The sequence below is a fragment of the Suncus etruscus genome, chromosome 7 (assembly GCF_024139225.1).
Source record: "Suncus etruscus isolate mSunEtr1 chromosome 7, mSunEtr1.pri.cur, whole genome shotgun sequence".
NCBI classification, from domain to species: Eukaryota; Metazoa; Chordata; class Mammalia; order Eulipotyphla; family Soricidae; genus Suncus; species Suncus etruscus.
The window spans coordinates 93961646-93988646 of NC_064854.1; the positions used below are offsets into that span (position 1 = coordinate 93961646).

Genomic DNA, 27001 nt, shown 5'->3' on the forward strand with positions numbered 1-27001 from the left:
CCACCTACACGCACACCAGGTTCCCACAAAAATTCAAGAGAGATCAGTGAGTTACTATGATGTTTATTTTAATGCATCTTAGTCCACAGTTGGTATATACTCAGAAAAAGCAAAGCAAAAATATAATCATAAAAAGCCTGGAGTCTTAGCATCAGAAGGGCACCATATATACATCTAAAGTTGGTGGCCAATACAAGTCATTCCCAGACAGTCCTTAGAGGCAGAGAGCAGCCTAGACTCAGATAAACCCTGGGAATTCAGTTCCATGGGGTCTAGGTTTATCCTGATGCTCTGACTATAAGAAAATTGTGGAAGTGATAAAGGCTATCTATTATTTATTTATCATCATAATAAGAGCAGCCTAGCTAGATATAAAAGAGGTTATAAATCATTTATATTACAGAGAATTATTTGGGTCTCTTTTCTAATTTACCTTGTAAAAGTGTTAATTGTGTTTCCAGTGAGTAGTTTAGATGATTAATGATAATAAGGAATGGTAAATACATAGCACCATTTTATAGGTCATTTGTCATTTATTTTTCGTCCAGACACATGACCAGGATTCATATCCTGAAAGGCTCTAGGACACAAGATATGTTTTAGCTAAGGGTCCAGTTTGGGGCCTCATCTGTACATGCATTAGGCTTCATGCAAAGGTGTGAGCAGTGCCTGTCTCTGTGTGATGCACAGGGTTACCCATGATGAAAGTGTTTCTGGCCATTCAGTGTTTTGATCACACTTTGGTTTTCTAAATGAGGTTGAATGGGAGGGAGGTATTTTTTTTTTCAGATGAAAGGGGAGGAATAAGATGGGGTTATTTTATTTCTGAGTAAAACAACAGAAAATAAAACAAACAAAGAACAAAGTGAGCTTGCTTATACAGTTAGAGTGTAAATTTCCTTAGCTACTTCTTTAAAGTTCAACACAAGGCTGATAGTCAACATAAAAGCAAACAATACTATGTACATATATGTAAAAAGTGTTATAAATAGGTTTCATAAACCATAGATATTATATACATCTTCAATGCTAATCATCTCTTGACTACTTTCCATTTGGTTTGTTTTGAGTGTGGGATCTGCGACTAGTTCCATTTTTGTCTTTCTTATTTTTTTTTCTGGTCCTTCCTTCCTTCCCTGTATAAGCTCAGAGCCACAGACACTATTTGGGCACCTCATTCACGCTTCCGCAAGATTACATAGACAATGCCACTGAGAAGAGCCAGTGGGAAGGCAACCCAGGCTAGCATGTAGGCAAAACCATACGAATTTTCAGTGTTGAAATGCCATTCTGAGTGCTTCACTGTGTAGATCACTGCTGCGCTCATCACACAGAGACCTGGAGAAGGAAAGCAACATGCTTGGTGAGAAAGATGTCATAGCAGAGATGAGGAGTTTCTGTACCACTTCTAGCATCACAGCCTCCACCCAGTACAGGACCCTAGCCTTAGTACACACTACTGCTGGCTTTACATACACACATGTAGGATGCCATTTTTTGTGTGTGGACAAAGAAGTGGGCTGCAGGGGTTATATACAACACTAAAATAAGAACATATCTAGCTATGGAAGGAACATATCCAGAACTAAAAGCCACCTCAAAGTCAGCCCAGGCACACAAGAAGCAATCTTCTTTCTGCATTTCACTTAGGAAGTACAGACCATTATCTTCTCCTGGCCCCTTATCATCTTTGATGACCCATTTCTCTCTAGCTGTCACCAATGTTTAGTTGACACGAAGGACCTAGTGAGAATTCAGATTGGAATTCTGCCACTCAAGAACTGTTGGGTATGGGAGTCCCTCGGAACCTGGAAACCACCCTACTATGACCTAAGTCATGATCTAGTAAAATGTTAGGCTATATGGAAAGAGTAAGAGGCAGAATTCCATGTTCAAGATGCAAAAGTCTGTGAGTATTACTAGGGAGACAAAGGAATAAAATAGATGAGAAGGAAACCAGGAAGGAAAAAGGTCAGAAAATAAGTAAGAAGTAAAGTACAAAGGGAGGGAAATTTTAGGAGCAAATTCCATTTCAACTGTTTCTTTTCAATACTTCTGAGTATACTTAAGATTAGATCTGAAAGGAAGCCCAGAAGGATGTGAAATTTATCAGAAGCACAAAGAGATCCGCCTGATATAAGAACTATGTGCACACTAACTGGACCACTAGAGCTCCAGAAGCACAGAAACCAAGTTACTCCTTTCTTACCACCAAAGCAGCCTTAAAATATGAGAAGAAGAAAACTCACCTTGGACCTCATAAAGCAGGCAAATTCAAGCATGATGATTCAAGCCGACAATGACAGTCAGCTTCCCTACAAGGAGTTATGTCAGCACCCCAGCCTGCCTTGCACAAAGCCTGCTCTGTTTCCTCCTGAAAACAGTCTTTGAAAGACTCTGAGTGACTCTATTATAAATTCGGTATGCTGTGTGGGATTCCAACAGTTCCAAAGCTCCCAATGCTCTGGACCACCTACATCTAACCTCACTGCTATTTGGATGACTATTCTGCTGGACACTGCAACTTTGTTTGAACAAAATGAAGAAGTAAAAATATGTCACATTCACCACCCTGATAGGATTGTTTCTGCAAGTCAGAGGATAAGACTCCTACACCAGTAACCTCTAATCCCACCCAGTCACCCACACACACACACACACACACACACACACACACACACACACACACACACACACACACACAAACTCACATACACACCATGGAGAAAAAAATCACACAAAGGTTTCATAACTATAAGGCTGATTGGATCGAGAGCCTCCTGAAAGTTCAGGAGACAGCAAAACTGCTCCAAATGATTGGCTGATGATTCTATTTGAGGAAAACTGCAATTTTCATTTGCTATTAACAAATTCAACCTCTGCCTTAAAGTCTGTAATCTTCAATTGTTTTCCCTTAAAGATCCATGGCTCAAATCTACACAATGCTAATACTTTCCTTTTAAAAATATTAAAATTATCTTAAGCTTTATCTAATACAACCACCTAATGGACTAGCAGAGAGAAAATTAGTATAAACAGTGATTAAAGGGGAAGATAATATTGATACTGCTGGCAGGAAGAGGGTCTCTATACAATCTCGGTGTAGCAAGTATCATGGAACTATATGGGACTATGCCCAGATTTCACTGGCACAGAGAAAACATGACATTTACAACAAATAAAGTTGATGCACAAGTTCAGACATTACATACATGACAATTTTTAAGATACTATAGTGGAAGCTCAGAAGTAAATGAATTCAAGTTTCATTCAATAAGCAAATAGTTTAGATTACTACAAAAGCAAAGAGAAGAAACAAACTCTATAATTAGAATTGTCAGGAGAGTGATGTTTTATGAAACAAATTTATTAAAAGGCTGACTGTAAAGCAATGGCTATGTCTTAGAATATCTAAAAAAAAAATAAATGTTGGGGCTAGAGCAATAACATTGTGGGCAGAGTATTTGCCTTGCATGCAGTTTATCCTGGATTCAATCTCTGGCAATTCATATGGTTGCCTAAACATGGCCAGGTGTTTCAAAACCAGGAATAAGCCTTAAGAATCAGGGGGTATAGGCCAAAATCAACAATAACAACAAACGAATGACCCCTCTACCTTGCAACATACTATCACTACCCAGGGCATAACAACAATTAATGTTATATTACTGTCCCCCAAAGTCAAACATATGTGACTTGAATTCTCAGCAGCAGGAGTCAAGAGATACATCTATGAAAATTCACTATTTGTAACACATGGGTTACAAATGAGACTGATGGGTGTCCTATCTCCAGGGGACCTACATGTCAGCAAAACAGGGGACCCCTGGCATGCCTAAGTACGGGAGGTACTTTGAGTGTAAGGATGCTGATCCTGTCCAGATAATGAAACCGTACTGACCGCTCAAGAGTACACAATAGTTTCTGTCAGGATGATGATCTGCAAAAACTACTAGAAAATTCTCCCTGAGGTCTCTTGAAGAGGGATGGATTCACACCTCCTTTCATAGTGTTAGGTACAACAAGTAAAGACTTAGAGTTAAGAAGCTCTGAAAGGAAACAACTAAGGGTAAGTATCAAAAGACAAAATGAAAGTATCTCAATTACTTTACCTCAACTGTATTTGATCACGGAATGATCAAATAAGAGTATACAGGCTTATACACACCAGTTTCTATATATACATTCTAGTGTACACATACACTATGTGTATGTTTATATATGTATATTTGCATGTATTACTGGTGTATACAGGCTCTATTCTGGAGACTGAACTGAGACAAATGACTTAGGACCTTTGTCTTCAAAGCATGATGGATACCGAGAAACAGACACTTTGGAAAAACTGATCTGATATTAATAGAGGGAGAGAAAGTTACTAAATGCACAAAGAACAGGGAGGAATACTAGGTTCGAACTGGGTACCTAAAGAAGTCTGATGTACTTGGACTGGGTCAAAAGGTTGTATGAGAGGCAACCAGAAGAATAAAAGTTAGAAAGGAATTCTTTGTAAAAAAAAGATAATAAGTGAAACAAGGAAAACTGAGAGCTTCGTGGAAATCACTAAGGCATGAGAGGGCAGTGTCCATGGGAGAGCAGTGTCAGATAAAGCTGGAGAGCTCATCAAGGGTGAGGAGAGAGTGACTGACAAGGAAAGTTGAAGTATCTGTGATGGGAAGCATATATTTAGCAGCAAAGTATATAATTAGATGTATTTGTAAAGATCATTCAAGCATGAGTAGAGGAAATTGATTTAGAGGTGGAAACAAGACAGGACCAGAAAGTGCATGAGTTAATTTGCATACTTGCAAGGTTTTAGCAAGTCTAAAAATGAAATAGCAAGAGGGGTTAGAGAATTAGTACAATGGGTAGAGCACCTTCTTTGCATGTAGCCCACCTATGTTTGACCCATGGCACCGCATACAGTACCCCCAAGCACTGCCAGGAGTGACTCCTAAGTGCAGAGCCAGGAGTAAACACTGGACACCTTTGGGTAATACCCTGCTTTTGTGTTTTCTTTTTTCCCCAAAAGAACTGTCTCTTTATAAAGTTGATTTTGATGTGGAGCTAACATTGAAAAGCACTGAACTAGAAAGTTCCTCTTGATTCTCTTCAGGAAGCTTCCAATTTAAGTATGCAATCAAGGAAAGATAATGCTTAAATGTGAGACCTAACACTCATCAAGAAAAGGATAAGGGATGATACAGCAAACCAAGCAGAATTCTAACCGCAGACAGCTTTAATCTAGGGTAAGGCAGACACAGCAAAACCTGTAGTCAGCCCAGGAAACCCACACACCTCCATGTGCCTCAGAATGTCTTTTATGTACATTTATGATCTACATCACATCTGTGTGATACGAAGTAAAGTTATGGAGATATAATTCAGTGTGCAACAGATATCTGGAAAATGTCTATGGTGATCCAGGGCTTTGAAGATGCATTTTCCCTATATGTAAACACACTTAGTTTTTTCATACAATGATTTAGGCCACTTTCTTTACTTTCCTCTCTTTATCTTTCTCCCTTTCTTTCTGCTTGTTGGTTTTTTATTGATTATTCTAATGTTTCTCACTTGTTCTTTGTTAATAAGCTACATAATTTCTCATTTCTTATTTTTCATTTCTCGTGCCTGTTAAAAATGTCCGCATTTTATATGATAGGGACTTCCAGAGACTCTAAGCCTAATTCTCAAAAACTTTATTCCATGAGGAAATGAAGAATTCCCAATTTCTCAGATTCCCCTACACACACACACACACACACACACACACACACACACACACACACACACACACACACACACACCAAGCTATACTTCCTCTATTTAATAAAAACTATCCATAGAACCTAAAAAACTGGGGACATATCCTCCTATTAATTGATCACTGACAAAAATAAAATACCCTTCTAAGTTATTGTCACCAACTTACCTGCAAGGACTTGGAAGACTCCAGTGATGTAAAAACGTCCCCCCTTGGTAAGGGTGAAGAGCTGGCAGAAAAACAGGAACAGAGAGAGTACGCTGAAGATGATAGACAGGATCATAGTGGCCTGGACAGACTGTAGCCATTCTGGGTAGAGAAAGCACAGGGTGAGTAAATTTCAGAGTATAGAAGTTATTTTCACAGTCTTCCATCCTTTTAACATTATTCTATGTTAATTTTGGAGATGTGTGTATGTATTATACTATTCCATGATTGTTGTTTTTGTTTATTTGTTTTGGGGTCACACCCAGCAGCGCTCAGGGGTTACTCCTGGCTCTACGCTCAGAAATCACTCCTGGCAGGTTCAAGGGACCATATGGGATGCTGGGATTCGAACCACAGCCCTCCTGCATGTGATGCAAATGTCCCACCTCCATGCTATCTCTCCGGCCCTCCATGGTTTATTTTTGGATAAAAATGCATATATATGTATATGTTTAATACATACTTAATTGTGGAAATTTTAAGAATAGGTCTTAAGAAAACATTTTTTTTTTTTTGGGCCACACCCGGTGATGCTCAGGGGTTACTCCTGGCTATGCGCTCAGAAGTCGCTCCTGGCTTGGGGGACCATATGGGACGCCGGGGATCGAACCGAGGTCCGTCCTAGGATAGCGCAGGCAAGGCAGGCACCTTACCGCTAGCGCCACCGCCCGGCCCCTTAAGAAAACATTTTAAGAAATAATTTACTAAGACTTAAATACAAGCTTTTCTCCCTTTCATCTTGGTCTTTTTTTTTTCCCAAAAAAAATCTTCTATTCACACAGTATGTTTTACTGTTTTCTTTTTGCTCTTGGATTTCTAAATGTCTTACTGGAAACATGACACTCTGAGATGACAAGATTAAAATCATTCTTTTCAGTATCTGAATTCCATTCCATTAAGATAAATTATGGGGATGGCTGAAAGGAGAAAATTGTCTTATAACTAAGATGATATTGTAGAAAAAAAGGAGAGAAAGGTTGATGTTAAATAGAAATCTTTGTAAAACTATGAAAAACCATTTCTTTGCCAACCTTTATCTTTTCCAGTCTTGGTTATTAGCTTCAGTATAATAGCTCATGTTATTTGTCTTACATGCAGCCCACCAGGGTTCAATTCCCAACAATCCATATGGTCCTCTAAGCCTGTCACTAAGCAGTTACTGTGCAGACAGAAGCAATTTCTAACCCAGTAATTCTTTGGCACTAAATGAACAAGGTCAAACAATCTTTTAGATGGCTACTGTAAGTTTTCCTGTATGGAGACCAGATTTTCCCTTTCTTCCTTTTGAAATAAGCCTTTGGTTGGAGGGTTTGAGCCACAGCACAATAACTAACGCATATACCTAAAGAGAATAAATAAAGCTGTATCATCAATCACAGGGTGATAATGAATTCAAACCACTCACTATAAAAATGTGAGTAACAGATTGACTTAGTACTCATCTATAGTTGAATTCAAAAGATAGCTAAGACAAACAATAGCTGAAATCAAAATAATGTTTTGAGTAATCAGACAAATAGAACAATTAAGTCAATATAGTTATAATAACATCAGTTTAAAATAAAAGAGAATCTAACTGAAAAGCTAAATGTCAAAATAGAAAAGTGTCATACTGAAGAAAAGAAATAGCAAATTTTTATACATCTGATAACATTGACTATGGAAGAATAAAGCAAAAATAACTGACATAGAAAATGTTAATAAAACTGATAATAGTGAAAAACTTAAGCATATTTCTCAGAATTAATAAATAAATTAAAAAATAAGTTAAGGGGTAGGAGAGATAGCATGGAGGTAAGGCATTTGCCTTGCATACAGAAGGTCAGTGGTTCAAATCCCGCAATCCCATATGGTCCCCTGAGCCTGCCAGGAGCGATTTCTGAGCATAGAGCCAGGAGTAACCCCTTAGTGCTACCAGATGTGACCCAAACACCAAAATAAAAAACAAAGTTAATTAAGGTTTAAATTAGTTCTGTAATAGGATTAATGCTCAATTAATATAAATTATAAAATTTTGGTCAACATAACAATCATTATTTTCAAATTAGGTAGAAGACCTACAAATGATACTATTAGTCAACAAGAATATATCAATAAGTCTCAAAGACAGTCAACTAAAGACAACTAAAGCAAATGCAAAGTAGAAACTCAAAATAATCTGGCCAAAATAAATGTGGAAATTTAAAAAACACTATTTTAAATAGAACTATTAAATTGGGAAAGAGCGGTGGCATGGGGTGGTAAGGCATCTGCCTTGCAGACGCTAGCCTAAGACGGACCATGGTTCAATTCCTGGCGATCCATTTGGTCCCTCCAGCCAGGGGCAATTTCTGAGCGCAAAGCCAGGAGTAATCCCTGAGTGTCACTGGGTGTGGTCCAAAATTCAAAAATAAATAAATAAACAAACAAACAAATAAATAAAAATGAAAAGAAATCAAGATGAGATGTCAGAACTTCAACAAAAACTGATGACAGTATCACATGTCAAACCTGACTCAAATAGAAATCATAAAACTGTATATAACCCCCAAAATGTATATACTTACACAATTTACTAAGAATGAAAAAAACTAAAGAAGAATAAACTAAAATTTAACTCAAAAAGCTAGAAAAACATTAAGTCTAAAATGAATATACTCTTTTTAGGAAAATAAATGAGACAAATTTGACTAATCCTATAAGAGACTTTGTTAAGAAACTAAAAATACAGATTTTCCTAGATCAATGCACTCAGTGATGTAAAGATGCTATTTTTCTCCAAAGTAAATGGCATAATCAGTGCTTCACTAATTAATCCCAAAATAACTGTGTTATTAATTTAGGGCAGGTGAAGCAGGTAATGGGAAATACTATTTTGCCTCACCCAGATAGAGAATTAACCCCAACTAAAATTCAGTCCAGTTCCTCATAAAAACCTGAAAAATTGTATTGGCATCCAAACAATTAATGACTAATAAGGGACTTTAGAAAGTTATCTTAAGCACTTCAATTGCTGTAAAGCTTAATGGAATTCATAGTTGGTTTTCTCTCTCCTGGATAAAAATCAGTTCCATCATTGTCATCTAGCATTCAAACTCCTGAATTAATCAAACACTTGCTGTAAGTGAATCTATTGCTGTAAACTCACTGAGGACTCAAAAGGTTTTTTTTGGGGGGGCAGGGACACACTCTGTGATGCTCAAGGGTTACTCCTGGCTATGCCCTCAGAAATCGCTCCTGGCTCGGGTACCATATGAGACACTCGGGAACCAAGCTCTGTCCTAGATGGGCCACGTGCAAGGAAAAAGCTCTACTACTGTACTATAGCACTGTCCCCAGGACTTGAAAGTTTCTTAAGGAAATCTAACACTAAAGGCTAAGGTGATGTCTGTCAACTTGGAACATAACTTTACACGTGGTATACTAGCTGTTGAATAAAATATAAATAATATAAAGCATAATGTTCACTTGATGGTAAGGCTGCCGCAGGCACTGTGCTTCTAACCCCTTTGGCTGGCAGGTCTGAAGATGCAAAATAATGAAGGAGAAATAATTTACAAGCAGTCAGTTAAAATTTCACTGGAGTCAGCTCACTTCCTTTTCTCAGGCTTTTCTCTGCCATGAGTCTCTGCCCATTGCTCTTCTTCGCACGTGCTTCTCTGCTAAGTTTTTTGCTGCTTTCCCCATCCCTCTCTCAGTCTCTTTCTACTTCTCTCACCTCCCCTAGCCAGACATTTTATTCTTTATTTAAAACTTGTCACATCCCAGGTGTGGGTGGGTCTGATCATCCAAGTAGGATTAACATCTCCAAAGAAAGTACCCCATTTGTTTGCGATAAGCAATTTGACAGAATGCAGGTGAAGTTTCAAACACAATTCAATAGTTAGATCATTATATACTAGGTGAAAGTTAGAATATAACTCTAAGAGAAACAATTCATGTTGCTCATTGCAGCAGGTGTGAAAAAAAATTCTGTGAATGTATATAAATTAGAGATATCCTTGTGGTCAGTAGGGAGCCAGAGAGATAGCACAGTGGTAGAGTGTTTGCCTTGCATGTGGCCAACCAAGGACGGACAGTGGTTTGAATCCTGGCATCCCATATGGTCCCTGTGCCTGCCAAGAGTGATTTCTGAGCACAGAGCCAGGAGTAGCACCTGAGCTCCACCGGTGTGATCCAAAAACAAACAAACAAAAAAAAGAAACCAAAAAAAGTGTGGTCGATAATGAAAAAGAAAAGGAGTGACCTTCAAGATAATGAACAGAGTAAGAAACATATACTGCTATAGTGTCTATGTTAATAAATCAAAAGAATCCAACTCTATATGTGGATATATACATAGAAACATGTATATGTATGTGCATTTTTTATTGAAAAAAAGAGAAAAAAATGTGTCAACTGATAGACTAGAAATGTGTCATAAAATGTGTCAAACTGGGGGGCCGGAGAAATAGCATGAAGGTAGGGTGTTTGCCTTGCATGCAAAAGGACGGTGGTTCAAACCCTGGCATCCCATATGGTCCCCCAAGCCTGCTAAGAACTATTTCTGAGTGTAGAGCCAGGAGTAACCCCTGAGCACTGCCGGGTGTGACCCAAAATACAAACAAAAAATGTGTCAAACTGATGGGCATAATGAGTTAAGGCACTTGCCCTGCACATAGCTAACCTAAATTCTATCTGTGCAACGCATAGTGAAGACTGGCTATAGATTGTAAAGCCTGTTGGTATTCAAAAGGAAGCACACAAATTCCCTGAAGAGATTTTGAAGTTAATATGCCTTTACTCTAAAGCAAGGATCATTCATCCATCCTAACTGAAATATAACAATGACAGGTGGTAATGGAGAACAGATACCACCAGCTCTAAGAATGGCCAGATGTTTTATCATTATATCCCTGAAGTAGTCAAGAACACTTTCAATGAGAGAACATCCCAGGGACTATCATCTAGTTCTGATACCCACCTGCTTGACATGCCACATAATATTGAGTGTAGCCTTGAATTCTTCTCCTACAAGTTATTAACATGCCTCATTGGCTAGTTGCAAAGATCAAACAAAAGAGCTGTAATAATAGCACTGTCAAAGGTATAGAGATATTTTAGAAAAGTAAGAACTGATCAGCCATGCAACCTAGTAATTCCACTTCTAGGCATCTACTTCTTGGATACAAAACATTCAAAAGGATATATGCACACCATTATTCATTGTAGCTAAATTAGCCCAATAGCTAGGCTATGGAATCTATCTAAGTGTACAATGAAAGATGAGTGGTTATGAAGGTGTGGTATATACATATATATATATATATATAAATATAATTGAATGCTATGGAGTTTCAAGAACAATGAAATCATGCAAGTAGATGTAACGTGGATATCTTAGAAGTATATCATGTGAAGTGAAGTAAGTCAGAAGGACAGGCATAGGATAATTTCACTTATCTGTGATATACAGAATAACAGAATAATAATATACAGACAAGGGAATGAAAGGTATTAAAGAAAGGGTACCTAGATCAATCTTGTCTGTAGAGTATAGTAAAAAAATAGAGAGAGAAGGAAATGAATTGAGGAGGTAAGTAAGAATAGGTAGACAGGAAAAAACAGGTACAGGGACCAGGTACCTTGGATACATCAGTAGTGTAGAGGTGTATTATATCTAAAGCACCAAGCCAACAACACTTAAACTACAACAAAATACAAAAAGCCACCAAGTTACAACAACCAAACCACAAAACATGTCTGCAAAGCAGCCAAGCTGGGTTTGGGGAGGGACCTGGAGACACTGGTGGAGGGAAATTAATAGTGATATGAAACTGGTGCTTGAATACTGTATGCCATAAACTCAACTATGTGTAATATTTTTTAAATCACAGTGTATAATTTTTTAAATCACAGTGTCTTAATTTAAAAAATATTTAAAATAAAATAAAAGCAGTATTTAAAGATGATATAAGCAGCACCATTTAAAAGTCCAACCTTAAAGGTCAAAGTAAAAAATATGAGGGTATGATTACCTGAACATGCCCATCTGACTCACACCAGTCAAAGATATAAAGGGAACACCATGTTATATTGCTATGCCATCCGGGTAACCCGACTGTTACTAGTTGACTAGGGTAAACAAACCACAGGGGTGTTTTTAAGACATTAATTTCTTATCAATTCATATCTAATCGTCAAAGTAGAGGTCATAAAATTATTTGTGTAGTCAGGCTGTAAATATTTTGGGGTTTGTAAGTCATATGATCTCAGTTCTGCAACTGTGCCATTCTAGCACAAAGTCAAATCTGAGTCAATGTATAAATGAGGTATGTGGTCAGTCCATCATTCCAATTAAATCCTCTTTAACAATCAGGTTATGGGCCAGGTCTGGGCTCAAAGCTCTATTTTCCAACCTACACTATAGTCAAATAAATCAGACACAGAATGTAATTTTTCCATAGAAATGTGAATGAAAAGGGGCCGCAGAGATAGCATGGAGGTAAAGCATTTGCCTTGCATGCAGAAGGACGGTGGTTCGAATCCCGGCATCCCATATGGTCCCCTGAGCCTGCCAGGAGCATTTCTGAGCATAGAAATAACATAGCATAACCCCTGAGCAGCACTGCCAGGTGTAACCCAAAAACCAAAAAAAAAAAAAAAAAAGAAAAAGAAAAAGAAAAGAAGTGTGATGAAAAAGAAAAGCTGCCAATTAAAAACAATTTCATGCAAGCTGAATCTAGAGGGAGGCCAGCATTCCAGGTGGAAATTATGAACATAAGTCTAAGCCCCAGTACAAGGAGGTTCTATTCTCCCAAACTGCAATTTTATAACATTAGCAAAACTATGTGCATAACCCACTATCATTCTTCAGGCCTTGCTCTGCGCTTGGCCCAAAGGTGAGGTCTAGTAAACATTTGTGAATTCCCAGCAGTTGTACTTTTAGCTGATCTCCAACTCTGGTTGCTGAGCACAAGAATATAAAGGCCTGAAGCTCTTTGCTGATATACCATTTTAATGAGCATCATGAAAAGGACTGTTGGCAGCATTGTGATCAGATGGTAGCAGCTCCCCATCTGACAAGGAGAAACTTGAGTTGCACATGATCAAAGTTGGCTCCAAAGTAAGATTCCGGCTGCAGCTAAGCAAAGAAGGAAATACATCTGCCCCCTCAGCTATATTCTTAGCCCAGAGCCAGTGTTAGGAGTTAAGAGTTCAGAAATGATAAAGTATTTTTAAATGGGTCAGTTCATCTATGTCATTACCAAAATGAAGTCACTACCTCTTAAGCCCCACTCTGCAATTCACAAAATAATTCTCATTTAAAGAACAGAATTTTTGGAAAGTGAAAGGAAAGATAGCTTTAAAAGCATGCAGGCTCAAGAGTGAAAAAGCCAGGAGAAACATGGTCATCAGAAGGGATGATACAAAACTAGCATCCCACATTTTCATCAAGCTGGACTATTTTCAAAAGCACATGACCTAAAAGGCATAGATCCCCATCCACAAATCTCCCAACCTACTGCCATCACACAAATTGCCATTTTCATAACATCTCAGTATGAATGTCATTCCAGAAATAGTTGACTCTCCAAAAGGCCTCCACCCTAAACAATGTAGCCTTTGCACTTACGTTTCACCCACCAGTTGGAGCATGTGCAAGGCCCAGCATGGGTCCTGCTCCATGGAGTTAATCCACAAAAAGAAGGAATGGAAGGAGAGAAATGGAATGAAAAAGAGAAGAGCTTCCTCTCTTCTGTGTCACTATTCTGCTATCATCTATTCCAGAAGAATAGATGATAGCATTTGAGGGAGACTATATTGCACTTGAGCTATATAGTAACACCCTAGAAGTTATATTCCTTGAGGACAATCCTATAATCTGATAAAAAGCTATCAGATGTTTACCACATCAAGAATAAATGAATACAGGGCCCGGAGAGATAGCACAGCGGCGTTTGCCTTGCAAGCAGCTGATCCAGGACCAAAGGTGGTTGGTTCGAATCCCGGTGTCCCATATGGTCCCCCGTGCCTGCCAGGAGCTATTTCTGAGCAGACAGCCAGGAGTAACCCCTGAGCACTGCCGGGTGTGGCCCAAAAACCAAAAAAAAAAAAAAAAAAAAAAGAATAAATGAATACAAACATAACTAACTGACAAACCAGGGGCTAAGTTTTGCTTTAATTTTTCTTAATGACAATATCTCATGTCACTCCCCCTACATCACTGGACAACATCATCCCTTCCCTGTCTCTTCTGCCAAATCCCTTCTTGTTACCTCATTAACCACTTGAGTGTGTGAGATCAAGCTATAGACCTGTTTCATTCTCCTCCATAAGAAATTCCATTTGGCACCACGGCATTAGGTACCCTCCTATCACGATGCCTAAACTTGAATTTGTAGCCTAGATTTCTCCCTTGAGTTCTACATTTCTAAATCTACATACAGTACTGACATCCCGGAGGGCAAAACATGAATAGTAATCTCTATCCCCCCAAAATTTTCTGCTGCTATTTATTTTTCATCTCTGCTATTTTAGTTCAAGACCCCCCCCCCCAGTACACAAATAGTTATTCAAGTCCCAAACTGAGAAGTCTTCTCTGATAATTCTTTCTCTAACCCTTTACCACCAATCCTTTACCATTTTCCTGTCAAGAATAATATCCTTTGTCCCTTTCTTTACTACAACCTTGGCAGTTATAGAAATCTAGCCCCCAACTCTCTCTTCATTCTATTTCAGACTCACCCTTCTAATAAGCACATTCAGCATTACCAACCCCTATGAAGAGTGGACACACCAAATTGTTTCCTATGCCAGATCCTTAACCATTCCTTCCTGTAATATTTTGTTAGTTTCTTCACATGACAGGTTCCTGCCATCTTTTAAGTCTCATTCTATGTGACTAAGGAAGGAGGAGGTCTCATGACCAGTTCTTTCCTCCCCAGAGGCAACTTTCTGTTTCATCACTCTGTCTCCTGCAGAACACTTTCCACTAACACATTAGTTATCACATACTCTTTGTTCCTCCTCAAGTGAAAGCTCAAGAGTAAGGATCTGGTTTTTCTTGTTCGATTCAAAAAACCCAGTTCCTGGAACAGTGCATATTATTAGGATAGAGATGAACTTCAGTGTTCCTGTCAACATTGGGGTCTATGTATATTTTTAGAAAGATTCATGCTAGATAGCTGCCTCGAGCATCAAAAACCAGTATCCACAAACTCAAGCTAACCTGAAAAAACCAATCCCTATACCTAAAAAGCAAAGAGTACTTTCTTCACTTATAAAATCTTATGTGTATAATTTAAATATTTTAAATTAAAATAGTGTGAATTTTGAGAGACATGGAGGCAGATACAAGTTCAAATAAGCATTCAAAATTAACTTCCTGATACTAGCATATGATGAGAAACTTTGAGAGTTGAAACATCACTTTTTACACTATACTCCATTGCATGTGCCTCCTTTGTTGCCAGAGCATTCCACAGGTCCTACAAAATCAAGAATCATCATGTGGCTAGAGACTGTAGGCTGACCCAGGGAACTTTAATTTAAAATTCCAAAATATGAGCATATAAAACAGAGGATTGCCAGTATTTCCTAAAAGCTGGGGGCCAGAGATAGAGCACAGCGATAAGGCATTTAAATACCTTGCATGCAACCAACTGGGATGAAGCCGGGTTCGATTCCCAGCATCCCATATGGTCTCCTGATCCTGCCAGGAGCAATTTCTGAGTATAGAGCCAAGAGTAACTCCTGAGCACCGATGGCTGTGTCCCCAAAACAAAAAATATATAAGCTGATGAAAAGCTGTGCCACAGATGAGAAAATGGCCCTTGTTAAAATGTAATGTCATAAAATGAAAAGACAAGACAAATCAATAAATTATGTTTAATATTTTTTATATTTTCTACTTATAATTACTCTGGACTAATATTCCAACTCTTAATAAAACTGACTAGAGATATAACAGATCAGCTCTTATGAAATCATAACAATTAGAAACATTTCCACATATAGTTATGTCACAGACTTTCTAAAAGAAATATGACATGGCCTGATTGTCTACCCCCTCATTCTCTCCTCTCTCCCTAAAACCACCACTCCAGTCTGCTTTGCTTCTTGGCTCAGTTAGGCCCTTCCTATGTAGCCAAAAAAAATTGCAAGAGGTTGCCCACACAGCCTCTGGTACTGTATGAAGTTCACAGGAAAGTTCAGCTTCTAGAGGTAATTACTCCTGAAGGCCTCTTGTTTTATCTCAATCCTCCTTTAACACACAACCTTCTCTTACTGCCCCCAAATTATGTGTTTATTGACTTTTATCAAGGAAATTGTATGTTCCTAATTTTTAAAATATATTTCTAATTATTTTTAAATCCTCTGGTATCTGTAAGGTGTTCAATGAATATATGAAAAAGAAAATGACAGAGGAAGGGAGAAAAGGGAAGTTGGTAGAAGGTTAAAGAAATTAAGAGAATCAAAATTCTAAATTGAAAGGGCAAAGAGATGGGTGGTGATATTTTGAAGGGAAAAAGTACAGCTCACTGGGAAATATTTCTCTGGCCATATGAAATATTTAGTTTGCTTGTCCTAGGGCTCATACCCTAGAACCCTAGCTCTCAGGACTCTCAGTAACATTCTCAACTTAAGGTTAGTCCTAGTGGTGCTCGGAGGTCTATGTGGTCCTGTTTGCAAACCATGAGTTATTCATTGAGCAATTTATTGAACTTTTATTTCTGGTCCTAAGAGATATCTTTATCTGAAGATTAAAACTAGCTAGCAAATATCTCTGAAAGATCGATCCTAAATCAAGAATTGTATAATTTGATTTGCATTTTTTTAAAGATTGGCTTGGAGTCACAGGGACTAAGACAAGTTAGGAGACAGAAGATTGGATCTACAATTACTGACACAAGGCTTAGTTGTGATGACAGATCCACAATGAGGTGGATCTAAGGAAAAAAAAAGGCATAATAGATTAAGGCAGACTTTGGTTGCTTAACAACTTTGGCTCGTAGAAAAAGATTCACTAAAATACTATAAACTGTCAGCAGAGTAGATTTGGTCTAAGAAGTAAAGGCTAATTACTTTGGAAAAACTCTAAAATGTTTCTTGAATTATTTGATAGATAACTGGATATGATGTTCAAGAGAGAAGTCAAGGCAAGAAGAAAACAGATCCAACAGATATCACATGAATTTAATTGCTGAAGAAATAGTAGATGGTATAAGAGAGAGAGAGAAAGCTAAGGATTCTACAGTTTTTATATGAGTCAATGTAAGAATAGTGATAGCACTGAGGGAACCCAGGATACTGCAGTGATAGAACATTTGAAGAATCCTAAAAAATAAATCAGGTCTTCTCTGAAACTGTTATTGTAAAAGGACATAATTGGGTATGAAAAAGGCAGTCAAAGCCTTGGAGAGAAGTCTTTTAGAAGTCTGTCTATGAGGTGAGAAGTCATGCTTCAAAAAAAAAGTGTAAGTGATTATATTTTTACCTTCCCTTGTAACTAGATGTAGCTATGACAGTTCCAGAACAAGAAACATTTGTGGTGTATCTGGAATTATTTCACTAAAAGACAGGAGGACATAACATACTTCTCATCCTTCTTCACCCTATAGCTTGAAGCAGCCTTTTGATGACAAGGACCAAACTGAAGAGATGACAAAGAAATCGTCATCTTTGATAAATTTTTGGCCAAAGAGATAATCTTGGGCTACCTACTTACAAACTTGTTTTAAAAGAAATAATGTGCCATCGACTGATTTTATAGTAGTCAATCCTAATCAAAATTGGAACATAAAATCTTCTACATCATTGTCTCCTTGACATATGTCACATCATTGTCTTGAAAGGGAATATTCTCTTTCCCTGTATTTATTTCAATCCTGATCATCCGTTAAAAGATGGATCAAATTCCACCTCCCACATGAGAATTCCCCCTACACTTCCTCCCCTGAACTCTGATGCTGGCTACCTGCCCCACTCCTTGATCATTTGACCTAAGCTGCCTTCAAAGTGAGTCATCTCTACACACTTATCTCCTGAGATTCAAAGTTCTAATTCTAGGCTGTAGAGACATTTCATATCAGGTCATGAAGAATAGACCCATAAGCCTTTTTCATCACCACCTGTAGCAAGGATCAAAATGGTGGTAGATAGTACGTAAATAAACTTAATTATTTAGGAAAACAGAGCTGAGAAGAGTTTCCAAACAACCTTAAACTACTTACAATATCAATAGTTAACTGATACAAAATAAATTATAGGTATATGACCACTCTGTGGTTGAGGTAGCAAGGGAAAACATAAGTAGAAAACAACAAGAAGGCAACATCTGGAGCCATGAACTTTCATAGCCCTGCATAAATAAAAATGTCCACCTTCATAAGTCAGAGAGATAGTAGGGCATATACCTTGCACATGTCTGACTCAGGTGCAATCCCTGGCACCATATCACCATATATGGTCCTCCAAGCCCACAAAAAGTGATCCCTGAAAGCAAACTCAGGAATAAGCCCAGAGTACCAAGTTAGCCCCAAAACAAAGAAAAACGTACATCTTAAGAAAAAATTTCAGGTTATATAAACCAAGTATGACACACTTCAAAATTTGTCTTCACAAATTGATAAAAAAAATGGTAACTTTTGGCTGCCTAAATAAAAATAATTTTTAAATATATTTCAAGTATATTTTAAAAGCAAATATAGACCAGACAAAGGTAGTATGCAACAAATTTGAGTTAAGGTAATATAATTTTAATTATAAATATTAGTTGCCACAAAATTATTTAAAACTTATAGTATATATGTATATACATATTTTAATTTTATATTTTCTACAAAAATCATTAAACCTAACAAAAGTAAAGGATGTTGTTGTAAAGATAATACAGTGAACATAGTTTGCCTTGTATATGGCAGACCTGTTTGATCTCCAGCAAAACACATGGTCCCAAATTCCTATCAGGAGTGATCCCTGAGCAAAGAGCCAAAATAAGTCCTAGGCATTACTGGATATGAAAAACAAGAAGTAAAGTTGAAAGGGAGGGAGGGAGGGAGGAAGGGAGGAAGGAAGGAAGGAAGGAAGGAAGGAAGGAAGGAAGGAAGGAAGGAAGGAAGGAAGGAAGGAAGGAAGGAAGGAAGGAAGGAAGGAAGGAAGGAAGGAAGGAAGGAAGGAAGGAAGGAGGGAAGGAGGGAAGGAAGGAAGGAAGGAGGGAAGGAGGGAAGGAGGGAAGGAGGGAGGGAGGGAGGGAGGGAGGGAGGGAGGGAGGGAGGGAGGGAGGGAAGGAGGTCAGGGGAGGGGGAAGGGAGGGAGGGTCCTCAGAATTCCATTTTTACTGATTTAAAAAGGTAGTATTAGTAGAATACATACTATGATATCCTCATGGAAAATAAGCATGTAGATTTGGAACTCAAGCTAAAGATCCCAAAAGTCATTGTAAATGAATCCAAAATAATGAGTATAACCACACAGTCAGTTGGTAAATGAGAAGTTTCTTTGTTAAAATAACATTCACATCTCTTTAAGTTCTGCTGTGAGTATGGTATAACAACTGTTCACAACCACAGAAGGACAGGGAAAACGGATGAATCAAAAAGGTCAGGAACAAGCTTGGGGGCACCCCATAGAATTTATGGGCAGTTACCAAATATGACCACAAGGTGTCAGTAGCTAATAAGAAACCAGGGGATTTTGGTCAGATTTAGGATGCTGTCTGGTTTGGGCTTTTGCAATGTTCCAGACACATTTGCAGGCAGTCAGTAATACTTAATTTGCTTGCTGCCGCTGTGTAATGCAACCTCTAGGATATTTCTCATTAATTGTCCTTTACACACTCAGGGAAAAGATTAGGAGCTAGGGTCTTTATTATTATTTACTGGTGTAAGTGGAGTCATGAAGATAGATTTTCTATTGACTTTCTCCCTACATTAGTTTATACATAGTTATTTTAGCATTTTTTAAAGATTATAGTTATCTTTGGTTTTTGTTTTTTTATTTTTGTATACTATCAGTGAGGGGCACCTTCAAAAGAAAATAGTGTGAGGAAACTGGTTTATTTAGCAAGAATTGAGGTCACTCCGCTTTCTGTTTAAGTATGTTGGATCTACATTTGTTTCTCTTGTTAGAAAATTTGATTTGTGAGTAGTTACAGAAATATTAAAAGCTGGTTTTTTTGGCCTTCTTGACCCGGGATGTCAAGAAAGTCCTGTCATATCTACCAGTCCTTCCTGCAAAGGAAGACATTTATGGAAAGAGATACAACCATCAAATCAAAATTCTGGTATGTATCTGAAGTTTCAGCCATCATGCCACCTTTATTGCTTGTGTGTGCCAATATTTCTTTATTGACAAAGTATAATAATAAATAACAAAGATGGCATTCCAAGGCATTTCTGTATTAAAAGGCATTGCAACTTCTTCAACAAATGACAATAGTTGTCTTGATATATACCTTTATAAGTTCAAAATATCTTAAATTTTAAAAGTATATAATATATATGACAAAATCACAACTTAGCTTAGACCACTTTAAACACTCTCAGAAACTTACAGTAGCCTATGATTCAAAAAATTATCTAATACAGTTCCAGAATAAATAAATAAAAGAATATCTTCCGGAATTTACAGAATAATGTAGTGAAAGTGAAAAGCAAAATGATTGTATTAACACACAACTAAATGTACAGTAGGCTGGGCGAATACTTGAGTTATTGGAACTAAAATTAAATGCTGGATGAGAAATAGCATGAAAAAAGCTGGTAGGAGTGATTTATGTTTATCATGGTATGAGTGACTGGATATCAGTGCTCCTGCCCAGCACCAAGAATATGGATATTATTAGCCTATAAATCTTCAAAATCTTACATGAGTAGAATAGCTTCTACTGTCACCAATGTAAAGATAAAAATCTTTAAATGGACAGAAGACATACAAAATCTGAGTTTAACTAGTGAAACAAAAACTCCCTCCTTTCATCTTAAACTCAGGAACCCCTGTCACACCACAGAAACAACTGTCTAGTTCTTGCAAGAACAAGTGAACATAACCATAACTAACACACACAAATAAGAACGAGATTGTGGGCAAAATATCAGTCTCACCATTTGTTGATGTTGAGAAACAGTGGTAGATAGTTTTTGAGGACAAGCTACTGCAGTTCTGCCAGAGGTCAGTGGCATGGTCCGGTCCCACCATCCATTGCTAGAAAGAAGAAAACATATTTAACCATAGGAGGTAATGAGTGAAGGAGTCCTGATGGAAAACGTCTAGGGAAGGCTGAGGTGGTTTGTTCCACATGTCTAGTTGGTCTGCTTCTTGCCCAAAGTTTCACAGTCAAAGGCTACAGTCAAGCACAGAGAGAAGAAAATGGGGGATCATATAATCTAGATGTGGCGAGTGATGTTTTCAACGGAATGTGCTTTTCAATAAAAAGTATCCATACACACAAAAGCAGAGGTATTTATGATAGTAGATAAGACCAAGAACCCCCAAGACACACAAATCTGTCCTCCTCTAATCTTTGGTCACAACCTATGGCACCATTTATCTGAGCCCATTTTCTAATCTTTAATCTCTAGCATTCTTATAAAAAATTTTCCTAAGCACAATTAAAATGTTGTGATGCTTTTAAATACTAAGCCAATTCACAAAACTCCCAGAAAATGGATTCTTTCTCAATCTTTGAAACACATAAGAACATCGTGCCTAGGACTTGTCTTATAAAAGAAGGTAAAGTCACCTCACAATCAACAAAGTTTACTTGAAAATTAAACTTTTCATTTTAAAGGTGTGATCGTTTTATAATTAAAAAAAATATGGGTTTTTCATTTAGATAATGGTTAACAAAGAAGGTGTTGTGTCGAGCCCATAAAGTAGATCTGGCATTATAAACCCTTTTCTCTTTTCCGGAAAAGTCCATTTGAACCTTCCGGTTTCAAGTCCTAAAGTATTTTATGAACCAAGTGCCCATCTGACCTATGACACTTGAGGAAAAAACAAACTTTCATAAATACTCCATTTCCTTCCTTCAAGAACCTACAGTAAGGAAAAATGCTAAGCACTCATCAAATGGTGGTCGGGCCCTGAAATGATTTGGTTCCTCTGGCCTTGCTTAAGAGAGGCCTACTCCAGCCTTGCTTCCTTCCTAGCCAAATCTGCTTTTTCTCCAAACAACTCAAGAGGGGGCAGCTAGCTGGAAACTCCAAATGCCCAGAGACTTGAGACTTCGACGTCTACAACTAACAACCAGGTCTAGCAGAAGCCCATCTGGATTGCCCCAAGCTGCCCTTGGAGAGGCCCAAGTCCTGGATGGACGCTGGTGCGCCTCCTGCCCTGCCCACCGCGACTCACGCTGACGATGGTGGAGACGAAGAGCAGCACCAAGACCGCGACGTGTAGGATAATGATACTCAGCAACAGGAGCAGCATGCTGGCGGCAAGTTGGGCTTCGTGGAGTTTCTGCCTGGCAGGAGACAAGTCCGAAGCTGGACGTGAGGCCGAACTTGGGGCGGGAGCGAGCGCGAGAGGGAGGGAGCGCGGGAGGGAGGGAGGGAGGGAGGGTCCCGCTAGCGGAATGCGGGGCCGGGCTCTGCGCCCAGGGGTTCGCCCGCCCCTCCGGATCGGGGCGCGTCCACGCCACCCAGCGGCTGCCGGGAGAGGGCAGCAACCCTTCGTCCGTCTCGTCCGAGGGCCGGTCCCGCAGGCCTGCGACAGATGCCTTAGGATTTCTAAAGTCGCCCCTGGAGTGTTTGTTTGTTTTTATTTTTCCCCGGAGTGGCAAACGCCACAACCTCTCCCGGGTGCCTCTAGTTGCGCAGGGAACCACGTTCGCCAGGACCTACCTAGGTCCAGATGGCGGAATGAAGGGGAGAGGCGTGGAGATTTTAGCCCAGATTTCTAGGGGCGGCCTGCGGGACGCGCGGCTACGACTGGTCTGCTAGAAGAACCCAGTGCTCTGTCGTCCCGTTACTTTCCAAGTTTCCAAACAGTTCCATCAAAGCAGAGAGATGGATCTGTTTGGCAGGGGCACCCCTTTCCCCCAAAAGACAGCACAGAGCCTGAGCTGCAGTGGGTCTCAGAAGGAACGAAAGACTTGCCTAGCCCGACCCTTTCCGCCCAGGCCGCCCAGGATGCCTTAGGCCCAAACTAGACACCAACAAAATCGCTTGGAATACCGGTGTGCCCATTAATAAGCAAAGTCCTGACAGGCCCTGATCCCATCTCTAGGTCCACAACAGAGTCAGAAGACTGGACCAAGGGTCACAATGGGAGGGAGAAAGTGGGAGAATGCACACAGGATGAACTGCAGTCTGTCAGTGCAAGCAGGATGCCTTCTGTCCAGGCTGTGTCCCTCAATTTCCCCTCTTGGGGAAGGAACTGCAGGTCCCAGGTCCGGGTGGTTTGGTTAAAGGATGTGTGTGCCACGCCAGGAAAGAGGACCATGTTCAAGTGTCTTAGAGCCAAAGTTTGAATAGCTCCGTTTTTCTTTTGTTTTGTTTTCCCAAGTGTCCACTCCCTGTTATCTCCATAAACCACCCCCAAGAATTGCTCAGGGACACCAAGGCAATGTTTTCATAAGTCTCCCAGAATGTTTAACTTAAATCAATTGACTCAGTGCCAGGGAGTGGCAAAAAGAAAATGTTATGTTGGTTCGGATACCTGTCTAAGAATTGTGAAACCACCGGTATCTACTGTCCCGGAATTTCCACCGAAGGGGTCTGCTTGCCTGAATGACCCTGTTAAGCACCTCTTTAAAGGAAGCAAAAAAAAGAGGAAAAAAAGGCTCAGCCCAGCCCTACTCTGGCCCCACCGCCCACCTTCCTTAGGGTCTGCAGCCCATTAAGTAAGCTAAGCACTTCATCCCGGCCACTTCGTGCCTGCTGGAAGTGGCACTAGCCAGACTGTCCGCTAGTGCTGGGGGCACAAGAGTCAGGACCCCAGCTGGCCAAAACCCGCGCCTTGCTCGGTGCTTTCTGGCACCATCCGTGGAAGATGCCCACGGCTCTCCATCTCCACTTTCCCTTCCAAAGCACTTACAGTCCACAGGGATAACGGTCCGGAAATCCTCCGAATAGCCACAGGCACAAAACTCTGGTTCGTGCACTCAGCTGCAGAAGTGCCCAAAGTGCTGAGTTTCCAGGCAGCGCGCAGAGCAAGGGGCAGCGAGAGGCTGTGGCGTTCCCCTTTAACGGGAACAACGCCCCGTCTGCGTCGCTGCAGTAGGGTGTGTCCCTGGGTCAGCTTGTGCCCGAGGGCGGGACTCCCGGGGTGGGGTGGGGGGGTGCCCCGAGATAATCTCTCAGCCTGCTGTGCACGAATGGGGGAGGGGTGATGCCTGCTAAACCGCTGCCCGGCTTACTGGATCCTAGCCCGCTCTTCCCCAACTCGCTGGGTTCCAGGAGAACAAGAGTTGACGGGTCCCCCCCGGTCGCACCACCTCCATGGCCCATGTGGGAAAAGCCTGTCGGAGATCGCCCCCGCTGGCGCCCAGCTCCAGTCTTGGGGGTACAAGTGCGCCTACTGAGCCCACGCAGGACCTGGCCTGGAGCCCCTTTTAGCCTAGAAGGAGGGAGCTGGCGACAGGAGAGGTCCCTCCTCTCTCCTCTGGTCAAGGATTACCCAGTCAGCTCAGACAGTTTACCCAAGCATTCTTGCACCACACCCCAAAGTACCAGATCCCAAAGTCTCTCTCGCTGTCCCTACTCCCCCAGGAGCACATAGTCTGCACTTAGGTCTTGCATTGATTCCTGGACAAAACAGGCTGCTCTGGAAGGCCCTCCCTGCTTGGGATAGTAAGGGGCCTGAAGGAGAATGATGCAAAGTGCCTTGAGAGAGGCTGGTTCTAGCCAGAGCAAAACCAGATCATATCCAGGGAAGCACCAGGCATTCCTCTGGCTTGGCTCCCAATCTAGGCTGGCATCCCTGGCCTACTAAAGGGGTGTTGGCAACTTGTGGCGAAGGAATCACAGCCCGGAAATCAGCTGATACTTAGCTGCCTGATCATGGTCTGTCTAGTACTACTGAGATAGGGTAATCTTTCGGAGCCTGGTGCAGGAACGTACACTTAGAAGCCGCTCTGATTCAAGAACAGCTAGCCAGAATGTGCTATTAAATGACTGCCTACAAACGTAGGATGTGTTCATATTTACATACATACACCATCTGTCTTGCTACTCTACTAGAAACCCCTATTACTACACTACTATACTATACTATAGGTAATATTTTAGTATATTAATATATTTAATTAAATATTTCAAGGTTTCTTCCAACAATAGTCTCTTAAAACTCATGATCTTATCTGCAAAATTGTTTCCTATCTGAAGAAAAACAAGGAAAGCTTAGATTTAAATGGTTGTTGCAATTATTCAAAGAGACAAAATGCAACTGAAGAGATAGCCTTGAATGAGGCCAACAGAGGTTCGTTTTGTTTAAATTTGGTTTGGTTTGGGGGCCACACCCAAAGATACTCAGGGTGTAGTCCTGGCTCTGTGCTCAGGAATCACCTGAGGACTCTAAGAATCATTTGGGATGCTGGAGGTAAACCTAGGCTGGGCCACTTGCACCCGGAGTTTTGATACCAGGCATCCTATATTGTCCCCTTGGGACTGCATAGGAGTGATCTTTGGGTGCAGAGCCAGGAGTAAGGCCTGTACCTCATTAGGTGGTCACTATGGATCTGGGAGTCTAAGCACTTTACAAGTATCAGTATATTTAACAGCAAAAGTTACCGGAGTATACTTTTTTTTTGGGGGGGGGGTCACACCCAGCAGAGCTCAGGGGTTACTCCTGGCTCCACGCTCAGAAATCGCCCCCGGCAGGTTCCGGGGACCATATGGGATGCCAGGATTCGAACCACCGTCCTTCTCCATGCAAGGCAAACGCCTTACCGCTGTGCTATCTCTCTGCCCCCCCCCAGTATACTTTTAAAAAAGAGGGAGGGGGAAAGAATTGCACATAAGAAAGAGAGAGAAATGCAGGAGAGAGAGAATGAGAGAGGGGAGGAGAGCTAGGGAGCACAGTAAATTGCCCAGCTTTTTTATCCTGTCTTAAGTCTGGTATTTGGAATTTCAATCAATTAGCAGGTCACACTTAGAAGATGTGAACCCTCCATCTCTGACTGCTCAGCTATCTACATCTTACTGACACCCAGTGGTGAAAAACAAAAGACTGGCCACACCCAAGGCCTGCTTGGGCTCCTCTACAGGTGGAAAATTCACCTAACCAGTTTATCAATCTAATTTTACCGCACAAGGCACAGAGCATCTAGACACTTTTTCTTTTCTGGTGGATATATTGGAATTTCTACATGCTCTCAAAGGATCTCTCTCACTTCCTCAGCAGGAAACCAGCATCTAGCTTTTAAAGAGGATTTTAATAAATCCCTGATTCTCCAGTCATTTCCAATACAAAAGTTTGTCATTTGCAGGAAGCAGGGAATTGGACAGTTCTCTTAAGGCATAAGAACATAGCACCCAGAGGCTCAGTGCCCCATTAAACTCACCAGGCCAAACAGAGTAACCCTTTCCTCCAAGCAGTGTTCTCTGCAGTCAAATTCAATAGATGCCAAGGCAAAGCTCTTTCCACAGAGCAACAGAGAGCCCAGTGTCTAGCAGTCTCAAAGCTCTGCTGCTTCCAATTAGGCTCCTCAAGATGTTCCCTGCTGGTGCTCTGGGCAACTGAAATCAGACCAGGCTTCTTCCCAGTTTATTCAGGGGCTGGTCCAATGCTCTGATATGTCATGGTGGCCTGAGAGCTCCTCAGCCTCTATTATTTAAAGAGATAGTACTCAGCTTTGTGCATTTTCCAGAACACAGTAAATCCAAGAAGGCCTGCAGGCACAGACAATCTAGAATCAACAGGAAAAGGATCTTTGGGCCTTCTCAAATCTTTGAATGCCTGATGCCAATGTGCATCACCAGTCCTAGCCGGAGGATTCATTTCTCTGGTGCACAATACCTTTTCTCCCATTGAATCCTACAACAATAAAATATACTGTGCTAAAGGCTCGAATGCATAGTAATTTTTGTATATAGTTATAATTTATTTGTAATCAGCAACATTTTT

General features: G+C 40.3%; 1 protein-coding gene across 3 annotated transcripts; it reads right to left on the bottom strand.

The window, feature by feature from the left end:
- Nucleotides 1-47: 47 nt before the first annotated feature.
- Nucleotides 48-26588, bottom strand: PMP22 (peripheral myelin protein 22). 3 transcript variants are annotated; one of them, XM_049776983.1, is made up of 5 exons: nucleotides 26439-26588; nucleotides 22286-22393; nucleotides 21037-21136; nucleotides 5933-6073; nucleotides 48-1338 (listed from the first exon to the last, which is right to left on the bottom strand). In XM_049776983.1, exons 2-5 carry the CDS (start codon nucleotides 22361-22363, stop codon nucleotides 1175-1177), a joined length of 483 nt encoding a protein of 160 aa, XP_049632940.1. In that variant the 5' UTR covers nucleotides 22364-22393; nucleotides 26439-26588; the 3' UTR covers nucleotides 48-1174. The 3 variants fall into 3 exon arrangements, with proteins under 3 accessions (XP_049632940.1, XP_049632942.1, XP_049632941.1); XM_049776985.1 differs by having other exon boundaries at nucleotides 22286-22397; XM_049776984.1 differs by lacking the exon at nucleotides 26439-26588 and adding an exon at nucleotides 23972-24070 and having other exon boundaries at nucleotides 22286-22397.
- Between the last annotated feature and the right edge of the window lie 413 nt (nucleotides 26589-27001).